Source organism: Chelmon rostratus, chromosome 11 (genome assembly GCF_017976325.1).
Source record: "Chelmon rostratus isolate fCheRos1 chromosome 11, fCheRos1.pri, whole genome shotgun sequence".
NCBI lineage: Eukaryota > Metazoa > Chordata > Actinopteri > Chaetodontiformes > Chaetodontidae > Chelmon > Chelmon rostratus.
The window spans coordinates 25,635,552-25,657,312 of NC_055668.1; the positions used below are offsets into that span (position 1 = coordinate 25,635,552).

General features: G+C 42.7%; 1 protein-coding gene across 1 annotated transcript; it reads left to right on the top strand.

Annotated features, from left to right (window-relative positions):
* Window positions 1–276: 276 nt before the first annotated feature.
* Window positions 277–21,496, top strand: LOC121614312 (high-affinity choline transporter 1-like). The gene is made up of 9 exons (XM_041948130.1): window positions 277–460; window positions 2,105–2,221; window positions 5,739–5,894; window positions 6,116–6,264; window positions 6,353–6,496; window positions 8,377–8,530; window positions 9,241–9,458; window positions 9,722–10,243; window positions 20,939–21,496. Exons 1-9 carry the CDS (start codon window positions 277–279, stop codon window positions 21,494–21,496), a joined length of 2,202 nt encoding a protein of 733 aa, XP_041804064.1.
* The last annotated feature ends 265 nt before the right edge of the window (window positions 21,497–21,761 follow it).

The following is a 21,761-nucleotide window of genomic DNA, read 5'->3' on the forward strand; positions in this document are numbered from 1 at the left end:
CAGAGGAACATAATTTGAACCTGATCCAGTCAGAATCTGGTCCATGACGGGGCATCAGAAAATCCATGTCACATGATGGTTTCTGTTTGATTGACAAGCAAATTAACCTGAACCCAGCTATTTTTACCAGAGGGCATCAATGCATCTTCAAAGTGGAGGAGGTTTTTGTTTTTCCTGTCTATCTGGAAGTCTATACCTCATTTCAAAAAACTCAGCCAGTCAGTAGTTTAGTCAGTCAGACATCAGCAGGTGGGGAAGACAATCAACCAGTCCAACATGGCTGTCAACATCCCAGGAGTGATAGCTATGGTGTTTTTCTACCTGCTGGTCCTTGGGACCGGCATCTGGGCTTTTTTCAAGTCCAAAAGAGAACAGAAGAAAAGTGCAGCTACTGGAATGGATATGGCCCTGCTGGGAAACCGGAGCATAAGCTGGGTGGTGGGGGTCTTCACAATGACAGGTGAGGAGAGCACAGCTGACGAAGCTAGGATAGAAATGTATCTTTGGGAATTCCAAATATTAACGATTGTCAAGGAAATTATTTATTTTATGTTTTTGTCACGTCCTGTTTTATTTTGAAGGTTCATGTTATGTTTCTTCGTCATTAGTTGTCCTCCCGTGTGCATTTAAGTCCGTGTCTTCCCCTCATTCTTTGTCAGGCCGTTGTCTGAGATCCCTTGCCGTATCAGATACTGTGTGAGCGTTTTATGGATGTTGTCTTTGTTCTTGTCCATGTAAGTGTTTCCTAGTCTTTGTCTATGATCCCCTCCATGTCATGGCACTAGTGAGTGTTTTTCCTTGTGTTGTCTTTGTTCATGTCCGTGCCACGTTTTATGGTAAGTGTTCTTTAGTCTTGTCTATGTTCGTTTGCCATGCCATGGCCCTTGAATGTGTTCTACTATTGTCTTGTTTCTAGCCATGCCACGTCCCTCGTAAGTGTTTGTCCAGCGTCATCTTAAGTCTTGTCTACGTTCCCTAGCCGTGTGTTTCCTAATGTTGTCTTTGTCTTTAGCCAAGCCATGTTTCTTGTGTTTTTCCAGTGTTGTCTCTGTCGACGAACTACGCCACGTTCTTTGTCAGTGTTGTCTTTGTTCCTTGTCTTATGCCCCTCTACCCATGTAAGTGTTTTCTCTTAGGTTCCTCAGTTTTTGGATTTGGTTTCCTTTTGAACTTTTACTTTGATTCATAACCTGCCTATCTGCCTTTTCGTTTCCTTTTGATAAAATAAATTTGATTAATTGAACCAGCTCCCCCTCGTGTCTGCATCTGGGTTTAAGCTTAGTTCCCCTGAAATCCCACTTCCCGACACATTTTCTATCCTTGTTTTTACTTTCATTCTATGTCTTGTCTATGTGAAGCACTTTTTTGCATGTGATTTCCTTGTTGGGACACACTTTACACTTTACTATTGCTGTAACTCAGTGGGGTTGCATTTCTATCATGTTATTCATTCACCTTTTAAATGACTGGTGTGTTTTTAACCCTGACAGCACACCAACGGAGTGGTTCTTTCTGGGCAGTTTTGGGCGGTGCCCGACACAGAAAGTACCCACAGTTAAACCCGTCAGAAGACAGCAAAACTTTTCCAACTGTTTGCAAAACTCTTTGGCAAAGAGTTGTAAAATTCTGACTCATAATCAAAGCTGGATAACAAACTGGGCAAAGTGGCCAACTGTCACAGGCCCCCAAACCTCAGACCCCAGGTTCACTGTGGAAAGGTCTGTCATATTTTCATGAACTGCAAATTTTGTACAAGTCAAATATAGAAGATATGTTTGCAAATAACAGAAATGGTTCATTTTGCAGTTACTTCTTTTCAGCCCCACTGCTTTTATTACATCACACAGATTGATTCAAATGTGTGAAACAAAACATGTAATAAATATTTTTGTTTGGTTTTGCTAACAAACTTCTTGGAAACATTAATTTGGACAACAGGTTTTTCGACAGTGACAAAATGGAATGATTATGGCACCATGAGATGATTCTTGAGAAAGTTTCTTAATGATGATGAATTATCAGCCAAGCTTTTGTCTTCTGTCCAAATAGCTGCTGTTTGTCCACTAAATTACTGTGTGTTGCTGTGTGTTAATCCATCCTGTAGCTACATGGGTTGGAGGAGGCTTCATTGTTGGCACAGTTGAGATGGTGTACACACCCTCCATGGGACTAACCTGGACACTTGTGATGTTGACGGGATACAGCTCGTCTTTGGTTATTGGTAAGGGTTTTAAATGACATCTGACAGAAAAAATATAGCCAATTAATCTAAAAAATAGGAATTACTGTAGATTAGAACGGATTAACAATGACCATGGCTACCTCATAACCTGACAATGAAAAAATAAATAACTTTAATGTTGACATGATGAGCTCTAAGTCAGTCACTTGTATTCATCTCTGCTGAAACAGCCACGCTGCTTATTTACAGAATATAATTTGCTGTTGCTCAAATGCTGAATAGCTCCAGCATGGCTGCTCGTCTCTCTCTATTTGTAAAGGGACCTTAGTGAGTGGAAGTGAGGGAACGTTTTAACAGTTAAAGGGAAGTTATCTGCGACTTAGTTGTGCTTAAACATCAGCAAATTGTTGTTGCTGCACATCCTGACCTGCAAAATTGAGTGCATGTCTGCCTTCATCCTGTCTGGAGGAAGCAGAATGATTTCAGTGATTTAATGAGGTATAGCTCACACACAGGCACAGGTTGGCCAACAGGCAGATACTGTAGGTCCGGGTACAGGTAAACATGAAGACAACAGTCACTCAAACAGAAAAGCAGGAAGCCAGAATGCAACAAACAAACTATGACAAACTGACAAGGGATGAATGAAAATGGGCTGGTGACATACCTGGAGGACTGATGAGGAAAGTGGGGACATGTGAGCAGGGGGGCGGGGAAGTTCAGGTAACTGCTGGGCTGATGAGAGAAATGGGAACAGGTGAGTCGATGGGTGGGGCAGTCAGATGAAAGCAAGGCAAGTGCGAGGGGATCTCAGTGGTGGTTTGAGGAAGTGGGACTCTGGCTGAGAGGAACAGAGAGGCAGAGTGTGACAGCCAGATTATTCATGGTCCTTTTTATCAGGTAAAATTCATAATGAACTGACATTTTTAAATTTATATTTCAATGATATGATGTCTAAACAGTAAAGCAGGAGATGTAATGTCAATTGGATGAGAACACCAATGGAAACTCAAAATGTGAAAGAAGTGGAGAGGATGGTTATACACTATAACAGTCCAGCATAGACCACAGCAGGAGAATAAACAGCTGCCCATATGGGTGCTGAGAGAGATGAGCACAGTTAAAGCACCACAAATACCAAATACCAGAGGCAGAGTCACAGACAAACAAGACACATCCCACACACAGAAATGAGAGAGCAGGGTGAGCTACGACACAACTAGTATAGTTATAATTAGAATAACTTCTGTTTCAAACCAAACATCTTATGATAAGAGTGGAAAGCCTTGTGTAACCTGCCTCAGCTCTAACTGTTAATGGTGAAAGACTGGGAGATACAGATATTTTTTTTCAGTGCATCAACTACTTTGTAGACCAGTAGTCAGAAGTTTAGTCTCTAAGCTGGACTACAATCCCCATGATATCCTTGTAGCCTCAGCCATGTCAACACAGGTGTCTGGCATTATGCAATCAAGTGAAAGGATGGCCAGAATCCTATATCTACAGCCACATTCACTTAGTGTGCATGCCTGAAGAAGGTCACAGACTGAAAGCTTGCAGTAATAAATTGATGATTGTACAGAGTTGTGAGTGTGTGGTTGCTGTTTTTTGTCTTTTCAAGTGTCTTAGTTCAGCTCCAGCACCATTAAGAAGAATCTTGCCCACGGATGAGCGGTGCCTTTTTCATTTTCTACCGCTACTCACTAAAAAACACAGGGCAAGGGTAAATGTAAAACTAAACACTAATATAAAACCCTTTTTCTTCTTAACCACAACATTCATGAAAATAATGCCTCATTGATCCATACTAACATTAGCAGAAACAGCCAATTTCGCTCTATTTATCAGACGAACTGAAACAAAAGTGCTCACAGTTCACATACACACACTCACTCCGGGCACAGGACACAGTACACGGCTCATTATTTCAGGATCCCACGTTTTAAGAGGCAGGGACACGGGAGTTCAGTAATGTATCACCGTTATACTCTAGCAATGGATGTGGCTAATGACTGAAGTTAGCGCCGAATGCTAATTAACGCAACTTACGTTCTCCTCCGCTTCTGTTGGGAAACAGTGTGTGTGTTGCTGTGTGTTAATCCATCCTGTAGCTACATGGGTTGGAGGAGGCTTCATTGTTGGCACAGTTGAGATGGTGTACACACCCTCCATGGGACTAACCTGGACACTCGTGATGTTGACGGGATACAGCTCGTCTTTGGTTATTGGTAAGGGTTTTAAATGACATCTGACAGAAAAAAATATATAGCCAATTAATCTAAAAAATAGGAATTACTGTAGATTAGAACGGATTAACAATGACCATGGCTACCTCATAACCTGACAATGAAAAAATAAATAACTTTAATGTTGACATGATGAGCTCTAAGTCAGTCACTTGTATTCATCTCTGCTGAAACAGCCACGCTGCTTATTTACAGAATATAATTTAATTAATATATATAATTAATTAATTAGCAGAAACAGCCAATTTCGCTCTATTTATCAGACGAACTGAAACAAAAGTGCTCACAGTTCACATACACACACTCACTCCGGGCACAGGACACAGTACACGGCTCATTATTTCAGGATCCCACGTTTTAAGAGGCAGGGACACGGGAGTTCAGTAATGTATCACCGTTATACTCTAGCAATGGATGTGGCTAATGACTGAAGTTAGCGCTAAAGTTAGCGCCGAATGCTAATTAACGCAACTTACGTTCTCCTCCGCTTCTGTTGGGAAACAGATGGTCCGCTCATCTACCTACGAAAAAAAAGGAAGGCTCGCTCTCTGCTCTGACGCTAAAAGCGACTTAACTTGGAATAATCGGCTCTCTCAGACAAAAAAACAGAATAGTCTGCAGCAGGTTGTTAGCACACAGCTGCCTCGGAAACTATCACGGCAGAGAGAGAGAGAGAAAAAAACAAACACATCCAGGCACTTTCACCACACTTGAAATCAAATAAAATACTCTTTTAAAACAGATAAATGAACCTGTGTGTATTGATTTTTTTTAATCTGTTTATTAACATATTTATGATTTTAACCATAAATCCTATTTATTCATTTTATGATTATAATTTATCTGTCACATGAAAAAGAATATGAATTTATTAATGTATTGTTCTAATCAACCAACTGGTGGACTGGACTGTTAATAAGGCCTGGTAACCTGGGTTACACTTGTTCTTACTATTATATTTCTAGATATTCTTACACAAACGTGGCTTAACCGTGTCATGTGACAAAATTAGACAAGATGAGACTTTACTGATCCCACGCTGGGAAAATGACTTGTTCCAGCAAGAACAAGAATAGACAAAAGATACAAAATAAAATCAACTATTGAGCTATTAGGATATGTACATTATATACAAAAGAGTATAAAAAATATTACCGTGTTTTAAAAAAATGGCTCAAATTCTTATATTATTTCTATTTCAGAACAATTAAAAAAAATTATTGGGAAATTGCAGATGAACATTTAATATCCAGGAATTAACATTTTCTCTGTTTAATCTTTGTTTAATCCCTATCCTTTGTTAAATCAAGCTGGCTTGGTGTTCACCAAGCCAATGAGAGAGAGAAACTGGTTGACGATGCTGGACCCTTTCCATGTCAAGTATGGAAGAGTACTAACAGCTGGACTGAGCCTGGTTTCACTCATCAATGATGTGGTCTCTTTGCCAACAACACTAATTGGTCTAGGTATAGTATATACATGACTGCACTTTACATAATAATTTACATATACATAAATTTGTAACTGTGCATTAACACTTCCTTTATCAGTTCAGTACAATAAATGTATACATGGAAGTAAATTCCTACCTATGCTGTGTCAATGTGACTCACTACATCAAATATGAACTGGTGATATTAACACAATGACTGGTCCTAAAATTTCACTGATAAAATGTGTTTGACAGGAGGAATCATGAGTGTAGTCCTGGATTTGTCCTTCAGTGTGTGCATCTGGATCTCTGCTGCCGTCGCCACTATCTACACACTGCTGGGAGGCCTCTACTCTGTGGCCTACACAGATGTTATACAGCTTGTCCTCATATTCATCAGCTTGGTGAGTTTGCTCTACTTTTAGTTTTTGCACTGTCTGCCTTTGTGTTCGAAGGAACTTACACAACTTACATTTTTATTTGTCTCTGCAGTGGCTCTGTGTTCCCTTTGTCATGATGAATCCTCACACCATGGACATTAGCCAGACACTGATGAACAACACCTTACATGCTCCCTGGATTGGTCAACCAGAGCTGAAAAAGACCTGGATACTGATTGACAACTTCTTATTCTTTGTAAGGAAGCAATGATACAGTCTATATCAAATACAGTTCAGTGTAGTTTTAATGAGGTATCTTCAGAATAATGATAAACAGCAAATTTTCTAATAGTAGACTGTTTTCCATTGTAACTAAAGAATCAGAGTGGTTGTAGGCTAAGGCTATTTTCTGAAACAACATCTTTGTAAATTTCAAGGTTAAATTAACTGTCCCATGACTGTGAATGTAAAGTTTCAGAGTCTATGGGTGCATCTCATTTCTCTTAAATTGCACCCATGTTTCCCTCACTTGTGTCTTAGTCCCTCCCACCAGGGATGCATGGAGGGATGCAAGGAAACCACGCAAGGAGAGAATTGAGACGTCCTTTCCTCTGAAGCTCAAGGAAAGTCCGGACCCAGATGCAGAGTCAACGAAGCCAGTTTATTTGCAATAGAAAATTCAACAAAAAACACCTTGCAGGAAAAATCCCTCGAGCTAAGGTTTAACAACTGAAAATCGCTGTAACGGGAAAAAGTAGCACAAAATTACCTCGTAAGGGAAAACTTGCGAAGGAAAACAAAAGTCAACCAGGAGAAAATGCTCAAACTGAAGACAAAGAGAACTCAATCTAGACTAAAACGCTAGAGACCCAGGAGTCAGAACAGCAAGGAAAACATTGCTGGGTAGCAAGAGGAATTATCTGGCATAGGGGTGAGTCTGGAGGTGGCTTAAGTAGCTGGGCTGATTGGGTGATGCCCAACCGGTGAGCCTGATGACACCTGCTGCCGAGGAGATCGCCCCGCCTCTCTGTAACACAGGGGGAGAGAGAGAGATGCACAGGTAGGGCGAGACACAAACACTAAACCCAAACAAAGGAATTCAAGACCACAGCAGTACCCCCCCTCTAAAGAATGCCACCTGGCGTTCTTCCTGGTTTTCCTGGGTTTCGTGAGTAGAAATCCCGCAGCAGTTGTGAGTCCAATATGACGGAATGTGAGATCCAGCAGTGCTCCTCTGGGCTGTATCCCTCCCACTCCCAGTCCCCATGGACTGGTCCGATGCTCGGGAGTGATGGGTGCAGGACAATGAGATACAGAGGCGGAGTCTTCCGAGCTGGCTCAGATGACGGCTGGGATGCGACATGCCTGGTCCGTCTTCGACACCCTCCGTCTCTCTTTAATTCTGTTGTCGATGTGTGTCTATGAGCAATATCAGCTCATTAAGTGTGGTGCCCCCCTCTCGTACCACAAGCTCATACTTTATGTCATTGGCTAAACCTTTCTGAAAAATAGCCTGAAGAGCTGAGTTGCCCCACCCGCTACTGGCGGCCAAGATGCGGAAATTCACCGCGTACTGAGCGACTGGCTGCCTTGCTAAGTCTAGCAGCTGGCCTACTGCCTCTCTGCCTTTGACTGCGTGGTCAAATATATGTTTCATTTCCTCAGTAAATGGTGTGTAATCTTGAGTTATTTCAGAATTTCTATTCATCATGGCTAGAGCCCAGGCGGCTCAGTGTGGTGGAATAAGTGCTGGGCTGTTGGCTGAAAACTAGGGAGCACTGAAGTAGAAACTGTGCACATGTGCCTAAATCTCCTGAGTAGGGAGGGATGGTGTGGAAGCGGTGAGTGGATCAGCGGTCTGGTGTGGAGAGAAGGAGATGGTGGGTGGAATCAGCATGGTGGCCAGTTGTCTTCTCAGCTGGGTCACGCTGATAGTTAGCTGCCGGCCGGCAAGATAGCGGACCACAAGTACTTCTGGTTGCAGTAAGGATTGAGGAGCAAGGAAATGACACTTAAGAGAAATGAGATGCACCCTATCCCTTTCATCTGAATGAAGGCAGACATTTTTGCAGCATTTACCTGATGTGGACGCCACACAAGTGATTGAATTAACCACCTATCTGTTTTACACTTCAGGCTCTGGGGTCTCTGGGGTACCAGAGCCTCCATCAGAGGACCTTGTCGGCTTCTTCCTTAGCCACGGCGAAGCTCACATGTGTTGTTGCTGCTTTCATCTTTTTTGTATTTGGGATACCTATCATACTGCTTGGGGCAGCTGCCTCATCCACAGGTATGAACAGCTTCTACATACCCTCAGGCATCAGCAAACCAGCAATCAACTAATCAAGAGTTGGTTATTAGAACCAATAATTTGCCAGACTAATAGTTAAGAAATACAAGAATTGAAATGTGGTGCTCCAAACTTTTTTTGCGACTTAACAAACAAAAAAGGTCAGTTCTCTTGTATTTCATGATCTCGTGCTCATGAAAGAACAAGACCTGAAAATACGAACAAGTGAACCAGCAGACACGAAGAAACACCCACATCTTGACTTTGACCATTTGACTTTGAGATCCCTTCAATAATAAAACTGGTCACAGTTTAGCTATAAACTACAGTACCAGCCAAAAGTTTGGACACACATTCAACATTTTTTCTTAATTCTTATTGTTTTTCACATTGTAGATGAATACTGAAGATGTAGTTAACAGATTAACAACTATCTGCAGCAATTTAAACAAAAAATTTAGATTCCTCAAAGACATCTTTTGCTTTCATGACAGCTTTGCACACGATTGGCATTATCTTAACAAGCTTCATGAGGTCGTCATCTGGAATGCTTTTCCAACAGTCTGGAAAAGCATTCCAGATGTTCCTTTATCTTATCACACAGTGCTTAGTTCATAGATTAGTAGAAACAGTAGGCTCGTCTTAAAATCACTCAAACAGATCATGGGAGCATTTTTTCAGTCATTCCCTCTTTTGTGTCCATGCCTCAGACTGGAACCAGACTACCTATGGTTCTCCATCTCCATATGAGCGTGGGGAAGCAGCTTTCATCTTGCCCATCGCCCTGCAGCACCTCACCCCATTCTTCATCTCCATCATTGGTACTGGATGTGTGGCTGCCGCTGTGATGTCATCAGCTGACTCTGTTTTGCTTTCTGCAGCTTCTGTCTTCACTGTCAACATCTACAAGAACATCCTGAGGCCTCAGGTGAAAGAATGCACTTGTTTTTCAATCGGCTTCACCACAATGAAAAAAGTTGATGAAACTGCTCTTTGCTATTGTGAAGGTTTGACATTTATTTTAAAAGAGAGGCAATGGGGTTCACTACGGTATAAATGGAATAAAATGGCTTAATGGAGAAACAAAGTACAGAGAAGAGTGAAGAAGACTAGAGGGAGGTATATGAAAGCAGGATAATCTCAGTCATTTACTGTTAACCTGCTCTTCTTCCTCTCTTTTCACTTCCTCAGGCATCAGACAGAGAGAGTCAGTGGGCAATCCGTGCTGCTGTGGTGGTCGTGGGCTTGGTTGGTACATCACTCACCAACCTGAAAAACAGTGTCATAGTGTTCTGGTTCCTTAGTGCTGAATTGGCCTACATTGTAGTTTTCCCTCAACTCCTCTGTGTCCTCTTCTTCAACATCTCCAATGGTTACGGGGCTATTATGGGCTGCCTGGTGGGAGGTGTGTTAAGACTGCTCAGTGGAGACCCATCTCTTGGGTTAGCACCAATCATACACTTCCCAGGATGCACTCTTGAGGACGGGGTTTATGTCCAGTACTCTCCAGTTAGGACCATCTCCATGCTGTCTGCCATTGCTGCCATCTTGTTGATCTCCTACCTGGCTTCTGTGCTCTTCAACAAAGGCATGCTTCCTGAGAAGTGGGATGTGTTCAAAGTGAAAGTCCAGCAAACAGCACAACCACTGACACCAACAGATGCTGCCACAGGACATAACGAGAATGAGAAACTGAGCAGAAACAACTCTGAGGCCGATGCATCAGAGCCAATGATTAGAAGCACAAATTGTTAGCGTTCCTGTGTGTACAGTAATATCTGTTCTCTTGGAGCATAATATAGATTAGTCAGTACTAGTAAATAGCCCAAAGTGCATCACACAAATTTCAGACCGTCTGCATGTTTTGGATACAGAAAGGCATTTGAATTCCTGACTGAATCCAACCAGCCATCCATTCCTCCATCCATCCTTTCATTGTGGTGGTAGCAGTCTACGCAAGGAAGTCCAGACATTCCTCTGCCCTGTAACGTTTTCCATGTGATGTGACACACTCCCGAACCAAGCACGGTAAAGCTTTTAGTTTGGATCGACAGATTGTAGTTCACAGTATATTTTAAGCATTTTGAAACAGATATTCTGTCTGAACTCCTTCAACCAGGCAGGTGCTTGCTGTGATATGGTATGACCTGATTCTCCACTGAAACGGTATTTATCCAAAATAAAGCAGTATCCAATAGAGAGAGCACATTTTACAGACCTTGAGGCAACATTTAGCATGAGAAGAACAGAAGAGAAAAACAATGGAAAATCCTACAGCAGCATAACTAGGGGCTGGTCCAAGGCAAGCCTGAGCAAGCCTTAAGTGTAAGCTTTATCAAAAAGGAAAGTTTTAAGCCTACTCTTACGTATAGAGAGGGTGTCTGCCTCCCGGACAAAGACTAGAAGATGGTTCCACAAGAGAGGATCTTGATAATGAAAGGCTCTGGCTCCCATTCTAGTTTTAGAGACTTTAGAAACCACCAGTAAGCCTGTATTCTCGGAAAACAGTGTTCTAGTGGGGTAATAGGGTACTATGAGCTCTTTAAGATAAGATAGATAGATAGATAGATAGATAGATATACTTATATATATTTATCCCAAGCTGGGAAATTGCAGTGCAGCAGCAGCATTACACACAGTGTAAGATGGCGCCTTACCATTCAGGGCCTTGTAGGTAAGAAGAAGGATTTTTAATTCTATTCTGGATTTTATAGGGAGCCAGTGCAGAGTGGCTAATATTGGAGACGTATGATCTTTTTTCCTCGTTTTTGTCAGAACACGTGCCGCAGCATTCTGGATTAGGTGGAGAGTATTTAGCAATGAATTGGGAAATCCTGGTACTAAGGAACTGCAAAAATCCAGCCTGGAAGTAACAAATGCAGTTTTTCAACATTGTTTTGAAACAGCATGTGCCTGATTTTTACAATGTTACGTAGGTGGAAAAAGGTGATCCTTGAAAATTGAAATTAAAGGACATATATTGCCAGCGCAATGTCATCCATAGTTGCTATGTCATTAGATAGTGAGTTTCTAAGGTGTTTAGGAGCAAGTACTTTAACTTCAGTTTTGTCTGAATTTCGTAACAAAAAGCTGCAGGTCATCCAGGTCATTATGTCCTTTAGAAAGGCTTGGAGATTAGCCAGCTGTCAACCATGGTCAATGGTGTCGACTGCAGCACTAAAATCAAACAAGACTAGTACAGAGACAAGTCCTTTTTCTGATGCAATTAAGTCATTTGTAACTTCAACCAGTGCTGAAATCCTCAAATAAACTATTGTTGTGTGGAATGAAGAGAAACCTGGGATTGTTCTTATTTTCCTTGATTCGTGTAGAGCAGGCATCTCAAACCGGTTCCATAAAGGGCCGCGTGGCTGCAAGTTTTCATTCCAACCAAGGAGGAGCACACCAGGCTGGAATCAATTAATCAGCTGATCTCAGTCTTCAGCTGATAACTAAGTGATACCTTGATGTTGATTGGTTGGCTTGCTGTGCTCCTCCTGGGTTGGAATGAAAACCTGCAGCCACGCGGCCCTTTATGGAACCGGTTTGAGATGCCTGGTGTAGAGTAATAGGCTGCTCTGGCACCATGGAGGGCTTTCCTTTATTTTTTAGGACTGTCTTGCCATTTGAAACAAAATGCATCCAGATTGGTGGAAAACCAAGGCTCACTTTCATCTTTATCAACATCCACATGAACATTAAAATCACCCTCAATAATTACTTTGTCTGCTTCAAGGATGAAACCTGATAGAAACTCAGAGAATTCGGATATGAATTCAGAGTAAGGACCAGGAGGGCGGTACACTATAACAAATAAAACTGACTGCAGTGTTTTCCAGGTTTGGTTTGAAAGACTAAGAACAAAGCTTTCAAATGGCAAAAAGGCTTTTGAGTTTAGGTCTAGGGCTGATTGAGTCAAAAATGGCTGCAACTCCACCTCCTCGGCTGCTGCATTGAGGACATGCTGATGCTAGCAGAGCACAGCCTGGGACAGCAGCCCTGTCACCTCTCACTCAAAGGTTGTTTGTTGTAACATGATGGAGTTCTGGGATGATTACTGGGGTTCACTTTCAGAAGGATTTTGAAAACGGATGTTTAAAGTGTCACAACAGATTACGGGAATAATTACTGCCTACACAAAATCTTCATTGTTAATTTTCTAACTGTAAAAAGTTTGAATTTCACGGATGTGTTACATGGCTTAGTTAAAAAAACAGGAATATATGATTATTGTTTATTTAAACTGAAAAAAAAATCTAATTAAAGCTGCAGTAGGCAACAGTTGTCAGCTTTCTTTGAAACAATGCACATGATCTCAATCTGCTCAATAATGAAAGTGTCATGAGACAACTTTTGTTGTGGTGTGGTCTTATTTAAATAAATTTATTTGAAAGTGAACTGGAGTGAATTTTATGATTAAGTTCAAGATTATGTGCCTTAAAACTGAAATGATATTGGTTCTCCTGGGACCAGTGTTTAAAAATCAAGGCAGGCAGATCAGGCAACAAAATGAAATGCTCAAAATGCATTATGGTGTCTGCTTGATTGACAAGTCACTTAACCTGAAACCAGCTATTTTCACCAGGGGGCATCAATGCATCTTCAAAGTGGAGGAGGTTTTTGTTTTTCCTGCCTATCTGAAAGTTCATGCCTCTTTTCAAAAACACTCAGCCAGTCAGTAGTTCAGTCAGTCAGACATCAGCAGGTGGGGAAGACAATCAACCAGTGCATCATGCTGTCAACATCCCAGGAGTGATAGCTGTGGTGTTTTTCTACCTGCTGGTCCTTAAGATAAGATAAGATAAAACTTTATTTATCCCCAGCCAAGGAAATTTGGGCATTACAGCAGCATGTGATCGCAGTGGGAAGGAAAACAGCAGCAGAGATAGAGAACATTTGAAAAGTAAATAAATAAATAAATAAAAAGTAGACTATATATGTACACATTATACAAGCAAAATGAAGTTTGACTATGTAAAAGAAAAAATATCTAAAAAAAAAATGTATTGCCCCAGTAGTTGTGGAGAAAAAACAATGTATGCTGCCTTCAGATTAAAAAGAATAATAAATAGTGTTACTACTATTGCACAGAAAAATAAAATATACAAAACAGTAAATGATATGTAATATTGTATATAATTGACTGTTTTGTATATTTTATTTTATAAATGTAAAGGAAATATGTAATATTGCACAAAATGTAAAGGATTTGAGCGTATGTTGGCAGAAATGACGAGAGAAAAACAACAGATTATAAGGGAAACAACATCAACACAGTCTGATGTTCAGTGGTGCAGGAGTTGAATAATCTGACAGCTGATGGAATGAAGGGCCTGCGGTAGCGTTCCTTCTTACACACTGGATGCAACAGTCTGTTACTAAAGTAGCTGCTGAGGGCCCCCACTGTGTCATGCAGGGGGTGGGAGGGGTTGTCTATGATCGATGTCAGCTTGGCTAACCTCCTCCTCTCACCTACATCCTCAGTGGTGTCCAGAGGGCAGTCCAGGACAGAGCCAGCTCTCCTGACCAGTTTGTTGAGTCTCCTTCTGTCCCTCTCAGAGCTTCCCCCAGCAGACCACTGAGTAAGTCAAAGTCAAAGTCAAAGTCAGCTTTATTGTCAATTCTGCAGTGTGTACAGGACAAACAGAGAATCGAAATTGCGTTACTCTTCAACCCTTTGTGACAGGACATATATTAGAAAAGAGATAAATAAAAAAAAACTGTACAATCTAAATAAAAATTGTACAAACTAAGTAAGTAAAAACTGTACAATCTAAATAAAAACTGTACAAACTAAGTCAGTAAAAACTGTACAATCTAAATAAAAACTGTACAAACTAAGTAAAAAAAAATTGTACAAACTAAACAATGAAACATTGAGAATGTAATAGTGCAAATGTAAACGGTAGTGCAAAAAGAATTAGCTTAACAACTGGTGGTGAATAAAGTGACAGTGTGTTGTTTTCCTGAGGGGAGGGGTTCACATCAGTGAGAGTTTGTAGAGTCCAGGGTGTATACGTGTGTGTGGGTGTGTGTGTGGGTGTGTGTGGTGGGGGCATGTCAGAGTCCTGGGTGTGTGTGTGTGGTGGGGGGCATTTAGAGTCCAGGGTGTGTGTGTGTGTGTGTGTGTGGTGGTGGTGGTGGTGGTGGTGGTTGGTGGTTGGTGGTGGGGGGCGGGGCGGCAGCGGGGTGTATTTCAGTGTCCAGCCAGGGAGTGTGTGTGTGTGTGTGTGTGTGCGTGTGTGTGTGTGTGTGTGTTGAGGGGGGAAGTTATAGTCCAGGTTGTGTGTTTGTGTGGAGGAGGGGGAGGGCAGGGAGAGAGTTCAGCATCCTGACAGCCTGGTAAACGAAGCTGTCCCGCAGTCTGCTGGTCTTGGCCCGCAGACTCTGCAGTCTCCTCCCTGATGGCAGCAGGCTGAAGAGGCTGTGTGACGGGTGGGTGGGGTCTCTCGCAATGCAGAGGGCTTTGCGAGTGAGGCGGGAGGTGTAGAGGTCGTGGAGGGAGGGGAGAGAAGCACCGACGATCTTCTCAGCTGCTCTCACGATGCGCTGGAGGTTCTTCCTGCAGGACGTGGAGCAGGCGCCATACCACACGGTGATGCTGCTGGTCAGGATGCTCTCGATGGTGCCTCTGTAGAAGGTGTGCATGATGGTGGCCGGGGCTCTAGCTTTCCTCAGTTTGCGGAGGAAGTAGAGGCGCTGGTTCGCTTTCTTGGCCAGCGATGTGGTGTTGGTGGTCCAGGAGAAGTCCTCAGTGACTGCAGATGCAACCACAGAGTCATAGAAAGTTCTCAGTAATGTCCTACATACTCCAAAGGACCTCAGTCTTCTCAGAAGATGGAGACAACTTTGGCCCTTCCTAAACAGGGCATCAGTGTCCGTGGACCAGTCCAGTTTATTGTTGAGGTGTACACCCAGGTATTTGTACTCCTCCACGATCAATGTCAAATCCCTGGATGAACACCGGTGTAGTTTGTGGTGCTTTCCTGCGGAGGTCAATCACCATCTCTTTGGTCTTGCCAGCATTGATGTGCAGGTGGTTTAGTCTGCAGGTAATGCCGTCTGGTCTGGGCTCTGGTGAATGGAGGAGGGAACGTGGGTAGAATCAAACCTGTTAACAAACAGGTTCAGGTCATTTGGCCATTCCCGGTCTCCAGATTCTGGGCCCCTGCCGTTGTCGCTGCTGTGGCCAGAGATGGTTTTCAGGCTCCTCCAAACCTCTCTGGCGTTGTTCGCCTGCAGGCGCTCCTCCAGCTTCCTCCTATAGCTCTCCTTGCCTTTCCTGATTTCTCTTTTCCGTTCCCTCTGCACCCTCTTCAACTCAGTTCTGTCCCCAGACTTAAAAGCCCTTTTCTTCTCATTCAGTAGGCTTTTCAGTTCAGGTGACACCCAGGGTTTGTTATTTGGGAAACACTGTACCTTCCTGCTCGGCACAGTGTTGTCCATGCAAAATTTAATGTAGTCTGAGATACATGTTGTCAAGCTGTCAATGTCCTCCCCATGAGGACTGCACAACACTTCCTAGTCGGTGGTGTCAAAACAGTCCATTAGTGCCAGATGCACTGGGCTTCTTTCAATCCCAAAAGGGAAAGGAGAAAAGTGCAGCCATGGGAATGGATATGGCCCTGCTGGGAAACCAGAGCATAAGCTGGGTGGTGGGGGTCTTCACATTGACAGGTCAGAAGAGCACAGCTGACGAAGCGAGGATAGAAACTGCATCACTGGGAATTCCAAATATTAATGATTGTCAAGGAAATTACTTATAACAGCATGAAATATCCCAAAAGGTCTTTTCATGGCAGGTGTTACAACTGCTAGCTGCAAAATGACAGGAACAGGTTCTAAAAAAGCAAAAATATATTGTGAATAAAATGTCAGTGAATAAACTCTTCACTAAGCTTTATCATTAGGATGAAAACACAGAAGATTCTGTTTTGTCTTGTCATGTCTGTTAATGTGTTTTGTTCCCTGGCGTCATCTCTTGTTATGCGCTTCCTGTTTTATTGTGAAACCTAACTCTCGTTTCAGACCCTTGACTTCCTGGTGTCCGTCCCGCCTGTCTGATTGTCTTCCCCGACCTAATTGTTTCCACCTGTTCTTTGTTAGCGCATGTATACAACGTCCGCGTCTCCCTTTGTCCTGTGCTAGATTGGCTTGTGAACCCTGTGAACCTTGCCTGTTTTGCCTTGCCAGTGAGTTTTGACTACATTTGTTTGCATTGCCTGAAGATATTCTTGATTAGCTTTTTGCCTTATGGAAACCTTAGCGTCTTTTGTTTGTACTTTTGATGACCAAGCACCTTTTGTTCCTGTCCTGTTGATTTTTGTTATTAAAACCAGCCTTCGAGCTTTGACTATCCTTGTTTTGAGTTTTGCATTTGAGTCCAATCCCCTCAAGGCCCACGGGCATGTTAAGTTCTTACTGAAACTGCCCACCAAGCCTTTATGGAATTTAGGCTATGAAATATTAGAGATTAATCAGTGGTTATACATTATTATAAGGAATCTGCAAAAAGGCTATGTTGAGGATGTTTAGTTTACTAAACTAGACTTCCAAAACACAAAAATAGAATAGAAAATAAATAGTATATTTCTAATAGAAATATAAATATTCAGTGGTTTTATTCTTCATCTTATGTTAAATTAATTTTCTTTGGAAGACATTCAGATCTCGGCTACTACTTTGTGTGCATCTGGATCTCCGCTGCAGTCGCCATCATCTGCACAGTGCTGAGTAGCCCTCTACTCTGTGGCCGACACAGATGTTACACAGCTTGTCCTCATATTCACCACTGACGTGAATGATCAATCAAATATCAAATATGTCAGATTAATCATGATCAGGGGTAAAGTGATGTTTAGAATGTAGACCACTCTGAGTTGTGGCATGTGAGGCCACGCAGGGTCAGATCAGGAAAAGGGAAACCCGAGAAGGTAATGTTTATAGAGCGGCTATTAGATTTGGGTGGAGTAAGAGACAAACTATTATGCTATATATTGTGTTGTCTGTATGTTAAGGGCAGAGTTTTCTGATCTGACCCTGAAGCTCTCTCAGATTGTTTGTGTTTCACATTTCCACTTTTATTTGTCTTTGCAGTGGCTCTGTGTTCCCTTTGTCATGATGAATCCTCACACCATGGACATTAGCCAGACACTCATGAATAACACCTTGCATGCTCCCTGGATTGGTAAACCAGAGCTGAAAAAGACCTGGATACTGATTGATAACTTCTTATTCTTTGTAAGGAAACAAATATATCTCCATAATCCATAACTGAGAGGAGAACAATCTTTTTTAGTTGATGTCAACAGTGGCGTGCACAGACTTTTTGAAGGGCAGGGGCGAAGAGGAAAAAAAGGGCACATATAGCGTGTCCTCGCCCCTGAGGAGGGCACTTTAGCACACGTTTTGGCCCCCAGGGGGCACTTTAGCACACGTTTTGGCGTCCAAGAGGGCACTTTAGCGTGCGTTTTGGCTCCCAGGGGGCACTTTAGCACGCATTTTGGCACCAGTGACTTGTGAGTCATGGACTCCTAAAAGCTGGATGTGGCCAGAAAACTGATGGAAGTCACCTAGGAGGAATCCTGATCAGATGCCTAAAACCTCATACCTCAACTGGCTTGTGAAGGAGCAGCAGTTCGACTCCGAGCTCCATCTGATCAGATGCAGATGGTGGCTATCTGAGTTCCTTCACCTATCTCTGGAGCTAAGGCAAGCCATGCTACAGACAAACCTCATTTCAGACACTTGTGTCAGAGATTGTGCCATTCATTCATCACGGTCAAAAGCTCAGGGTTGAAACGTAGACCCACTGGTTAATCGAAAGCCCAGCTCCCTTTGAGCTCAGCTCCCTCTTCACCACAGTGATCGACACACAGGATTTCAGAAGGGGAGAGCACATTTTACAGACTTTGAGGCAACATTTAGCATGAAAGTAACAGAATATAAACACAATGGAAAGTTTTCTCCTCTCTTTCATCCTTATCTTCGTCTAAATGCTGCCTCTTCTTCTTCTTCTCATATATGTCACTTCGCTTTGAGTGTAAAGTTCCAGAGGGGCGATTGACTCTGTTTTCAAAAATTATCCTTGGGTTCTAGCCACTACAGTTCACAGATACTGCAATGTGACGTCATGTGATGATAAATTCAGCGTCTGACCTTTTAACAGAGTAACTTTTGGAGCAGTAGACACGATTAACCTCACCAACTATTAGTTTTCATCATATTTTCTTCTTATGTCACATTCACGTGTTGGTTGCTGTTCTGTGAAATGAAAAGTCTGGCAGATGGAAAGTTACAGAAGAAAAACAAACCTGTTCCTTGTCAAGCATTGTGATGGCCCATGTTTTCCCAGTTCTGGCTCACTGATGTTTAGGACAGTTAAATTTCAATTAAAGTACTGAGTGTTGTGCAAAACTAAAAAGTTGTGGAGGACATGAAGACATATTGATGCTAACAGAGCACAGCCTTGGACAGCAGCCCTTTTGTGCAGATGGCACCCTGTCACCTCTCACTCAAAGGTTGTTTGTTGGAACATGATGGAGCTCTGGGATGATTACTGGGGTTCACTTTCAGAAGGATTTTGAAAAAGGATGTTTAAAATGTCACACTATCCACACACTTACAATACCTGTTGGCAGTGTTAATCAATATCATGATCATTACATATTCAGTTCCATAATAGGAATTGCAAATGACATTTATAAAAAAAGCACGAACCATACAAATGATCAGTCATGAGTTAAACAGCAATATATCACTCTTGTGAAATTAGTGTTTGGTTTGTAGTACTAGGTGTCCCTCTCATGGCACAAACTGTATATTACAACAATGATCTTGACTGCAGGGGAGTCAGCAGAGATGCAACAAGGCTGCCTCTGTTCGTTTGAGAGGCAACACACCTTCAACCTCCGTCTTTGAAGTGCTTGGTTCTCCATGAACTATATCCCATTTAAAGGGAAAATGTAACACAGTCACAAAAAAATTTCACCACATCACAAACCTCATGTACATTATACATTAATCAGAATCAGCTTTATTGGTTAAGCATGTGTGCAGGTATAAGGAATTAGACTCCAGTTTAAACACTGCACTAAATATTCTTGCATCAGAAAAAGGACATATAGCTCAGATAGATAGATAGATAGATAGATAGATACTGTACAACAAGATAAATGTACAACTACAGCTTAATGTGGAGAAAAAGCAACAAAACACTGAACAGCAATTTAAGCAGTGCAAAATACAAAATAAGCAAACGATATATGTACAAAATGCTGAGGCAATAAACAAGATATGAAATTTACAATGAGTACAAATTTATGGTGACAGTGACAGTGAATGAAGAATGTACAAGTTAAAAACTGTTTTTCGGGTTGATAAATGGCCATTCAGTAGATGTTTTGGTGTCAGAGTTGGTGACACTGTATGAGTAGCTAACTGTTGAACAGGGTGACGGCTGGTGGGAAGAAACTTTCTGTGTGTGGTTATCTTGGCATTCAGTGATCTGTAGCACCTCCAAGAGGGGAGAAGTTGCAACAGGTTGTGTCCAGGATGTGAGGGGTCTGCAGTCATAGTTCCTGCCCATTTCCTCAATCTGGAGGTGTGTAACAGCTGAATGGAGGGCAGGTTGACACCAATGATTTTCTTAGTAGTCTGTATAATTCATTGCAGTGGTGTTGCAGGATGCAGTTCAGTCCTATGTTGAAGGCGTCCTCCACCAACCTGTTTGCCTGTTTAGGAGGCCAAAAGACGTTTCAGCTGAGTCAACACCTGCCTCTTTCAGGACATCAGGGCGATTGGCCTGTAGTCATTTAATCCAGAGATGGAGCATTTATTATAGAGCATTTGACACATTGAAAATCTGTGTAACGATTGTGCGAAATATGCACAAAACTTGAAAAAATTTGAAAGACTGGGAAAGTTGCACAATGTTCAAAAACACCTGTTTGGAACATCCCACAGGTGAACAGGTTCATTGGTAATAGGATAGCATCAAGATTGGGTATACAAGGGGCAGGCTGATCTGGAAGCAGTCTCCAATCACAAGCACTAATCTCAGCTCATGTCAGCTATCAGAGCAAAAGATTGCTAATTTTAGCTATCATAGATGAGGTTAGGCTTAATATGAAAAACCCCGGCAGAGAAAAAAAGACTTTGGGAGGGTTTGGAAGTTCCAGGTGAACTTGTTAAAGCCATAGCCATAGGTGTGGGGCATCATTTTTATTTAGGACATAAAATGTGGTACATGATTGCAACAAGTTTTCTGAAGAACATCTCTGGTATTGGACAGAGTGCCAGAGGGACGGAGAATTGGGCGTATGATTTAAACTGTGACTTTAACAAATCTGATTCTCTCCCCACCCCCTCTGCCCCCCTTCCTGTTCCCCCCTCTTTACACGTCTCCAGCCCAGCGGGCACTTCCCCCCTATCCAGACTACCTTCACCTGCCCCCACACCCACACTGTTGACTGTTCCCAACACAAGCCCTCAGCTGCCCCCCACCCTCTGCAGCACACCCTAGTCCCCCCCCCCCCCCCCCCCCATCACATTGGACCAGGTGAGGAGAGAGCTGAGGTGACTGAAGCAGAGGAAATCTGCAGGACCAGACGGCATCAGGCCCAGGGTGCTGAGGACCTGACCTCCCACCTCACGAAGACCATTGAGAGGCTCCTCCTCAGCCACCTTCGCTCAGTGGTTAGCTCCCCCCTGGACCCGCTGCAGTTTGCCTACAGGCCCAACAACGGGGTAGAGGATGCCTTCATCAACCTGCTGCAGCGGGTGCTCACATACCTGGAGACCGCAGACAGAGCTGCGAGGGTCATGTTCTTTGACTTCTCCAGTGCTTTCAACACCAGACAGCCGGCGCAGCTGGGGAGGAAGCTGGAGGACGTGGGAGTGGATAGACATCTTGCTGCCTGGACCATCAACTACCTCACTGACCATCCACAGTACGTGCAAATGTGAGTCAGAGGTGGTAATCTGCAGCACGGGAGCACCCCAGGGCACCGTGCTCTCACCTTTCCTCTTTACCATCGACACCTCGAACTTCACCTACAACACGGACAGCTGCCATCTTCAGAAGTTCTCTGATGACTCGGCAATTAAATAAATTGCATTGTTTTATTTGCCTTAAAGCTGAAATGATGTTGTTTCTTCTGGGGCCCGTGTTTAAAACCAACAAAACATCAGGCAACAAAACAAAATGCATGATGGCTTTTGTTTGTTTGTC

What these genes read in the sequence shown, in the direction of transcription:
- LOC121614312 (XM_041948130.1), top strand. Translation starts at nt 277, where the DNA reads ATGGCTGTCAACATCCCAGGAGTGATAGCTATGGTGTTTTTCTACCTG. An exon ending in TTGACAACTTCTTATTCTTT is followed by an intron (nt 6,497 to 8,376) that starts GTAAGGAAGCAA and finishes TTTACACTTCAG; the next exon opens with GCTCTGGGGTCTCTGGGGTA. An exon ending in TGAGCAGAAACAACTCTGAG is followed by an intron (nt 10,244 to 20,938) that starts GCCGATGCATCA and finishes ACACGTCTCCAG; the next exon opens with CCCAGCGGGCACTTCCCCCC.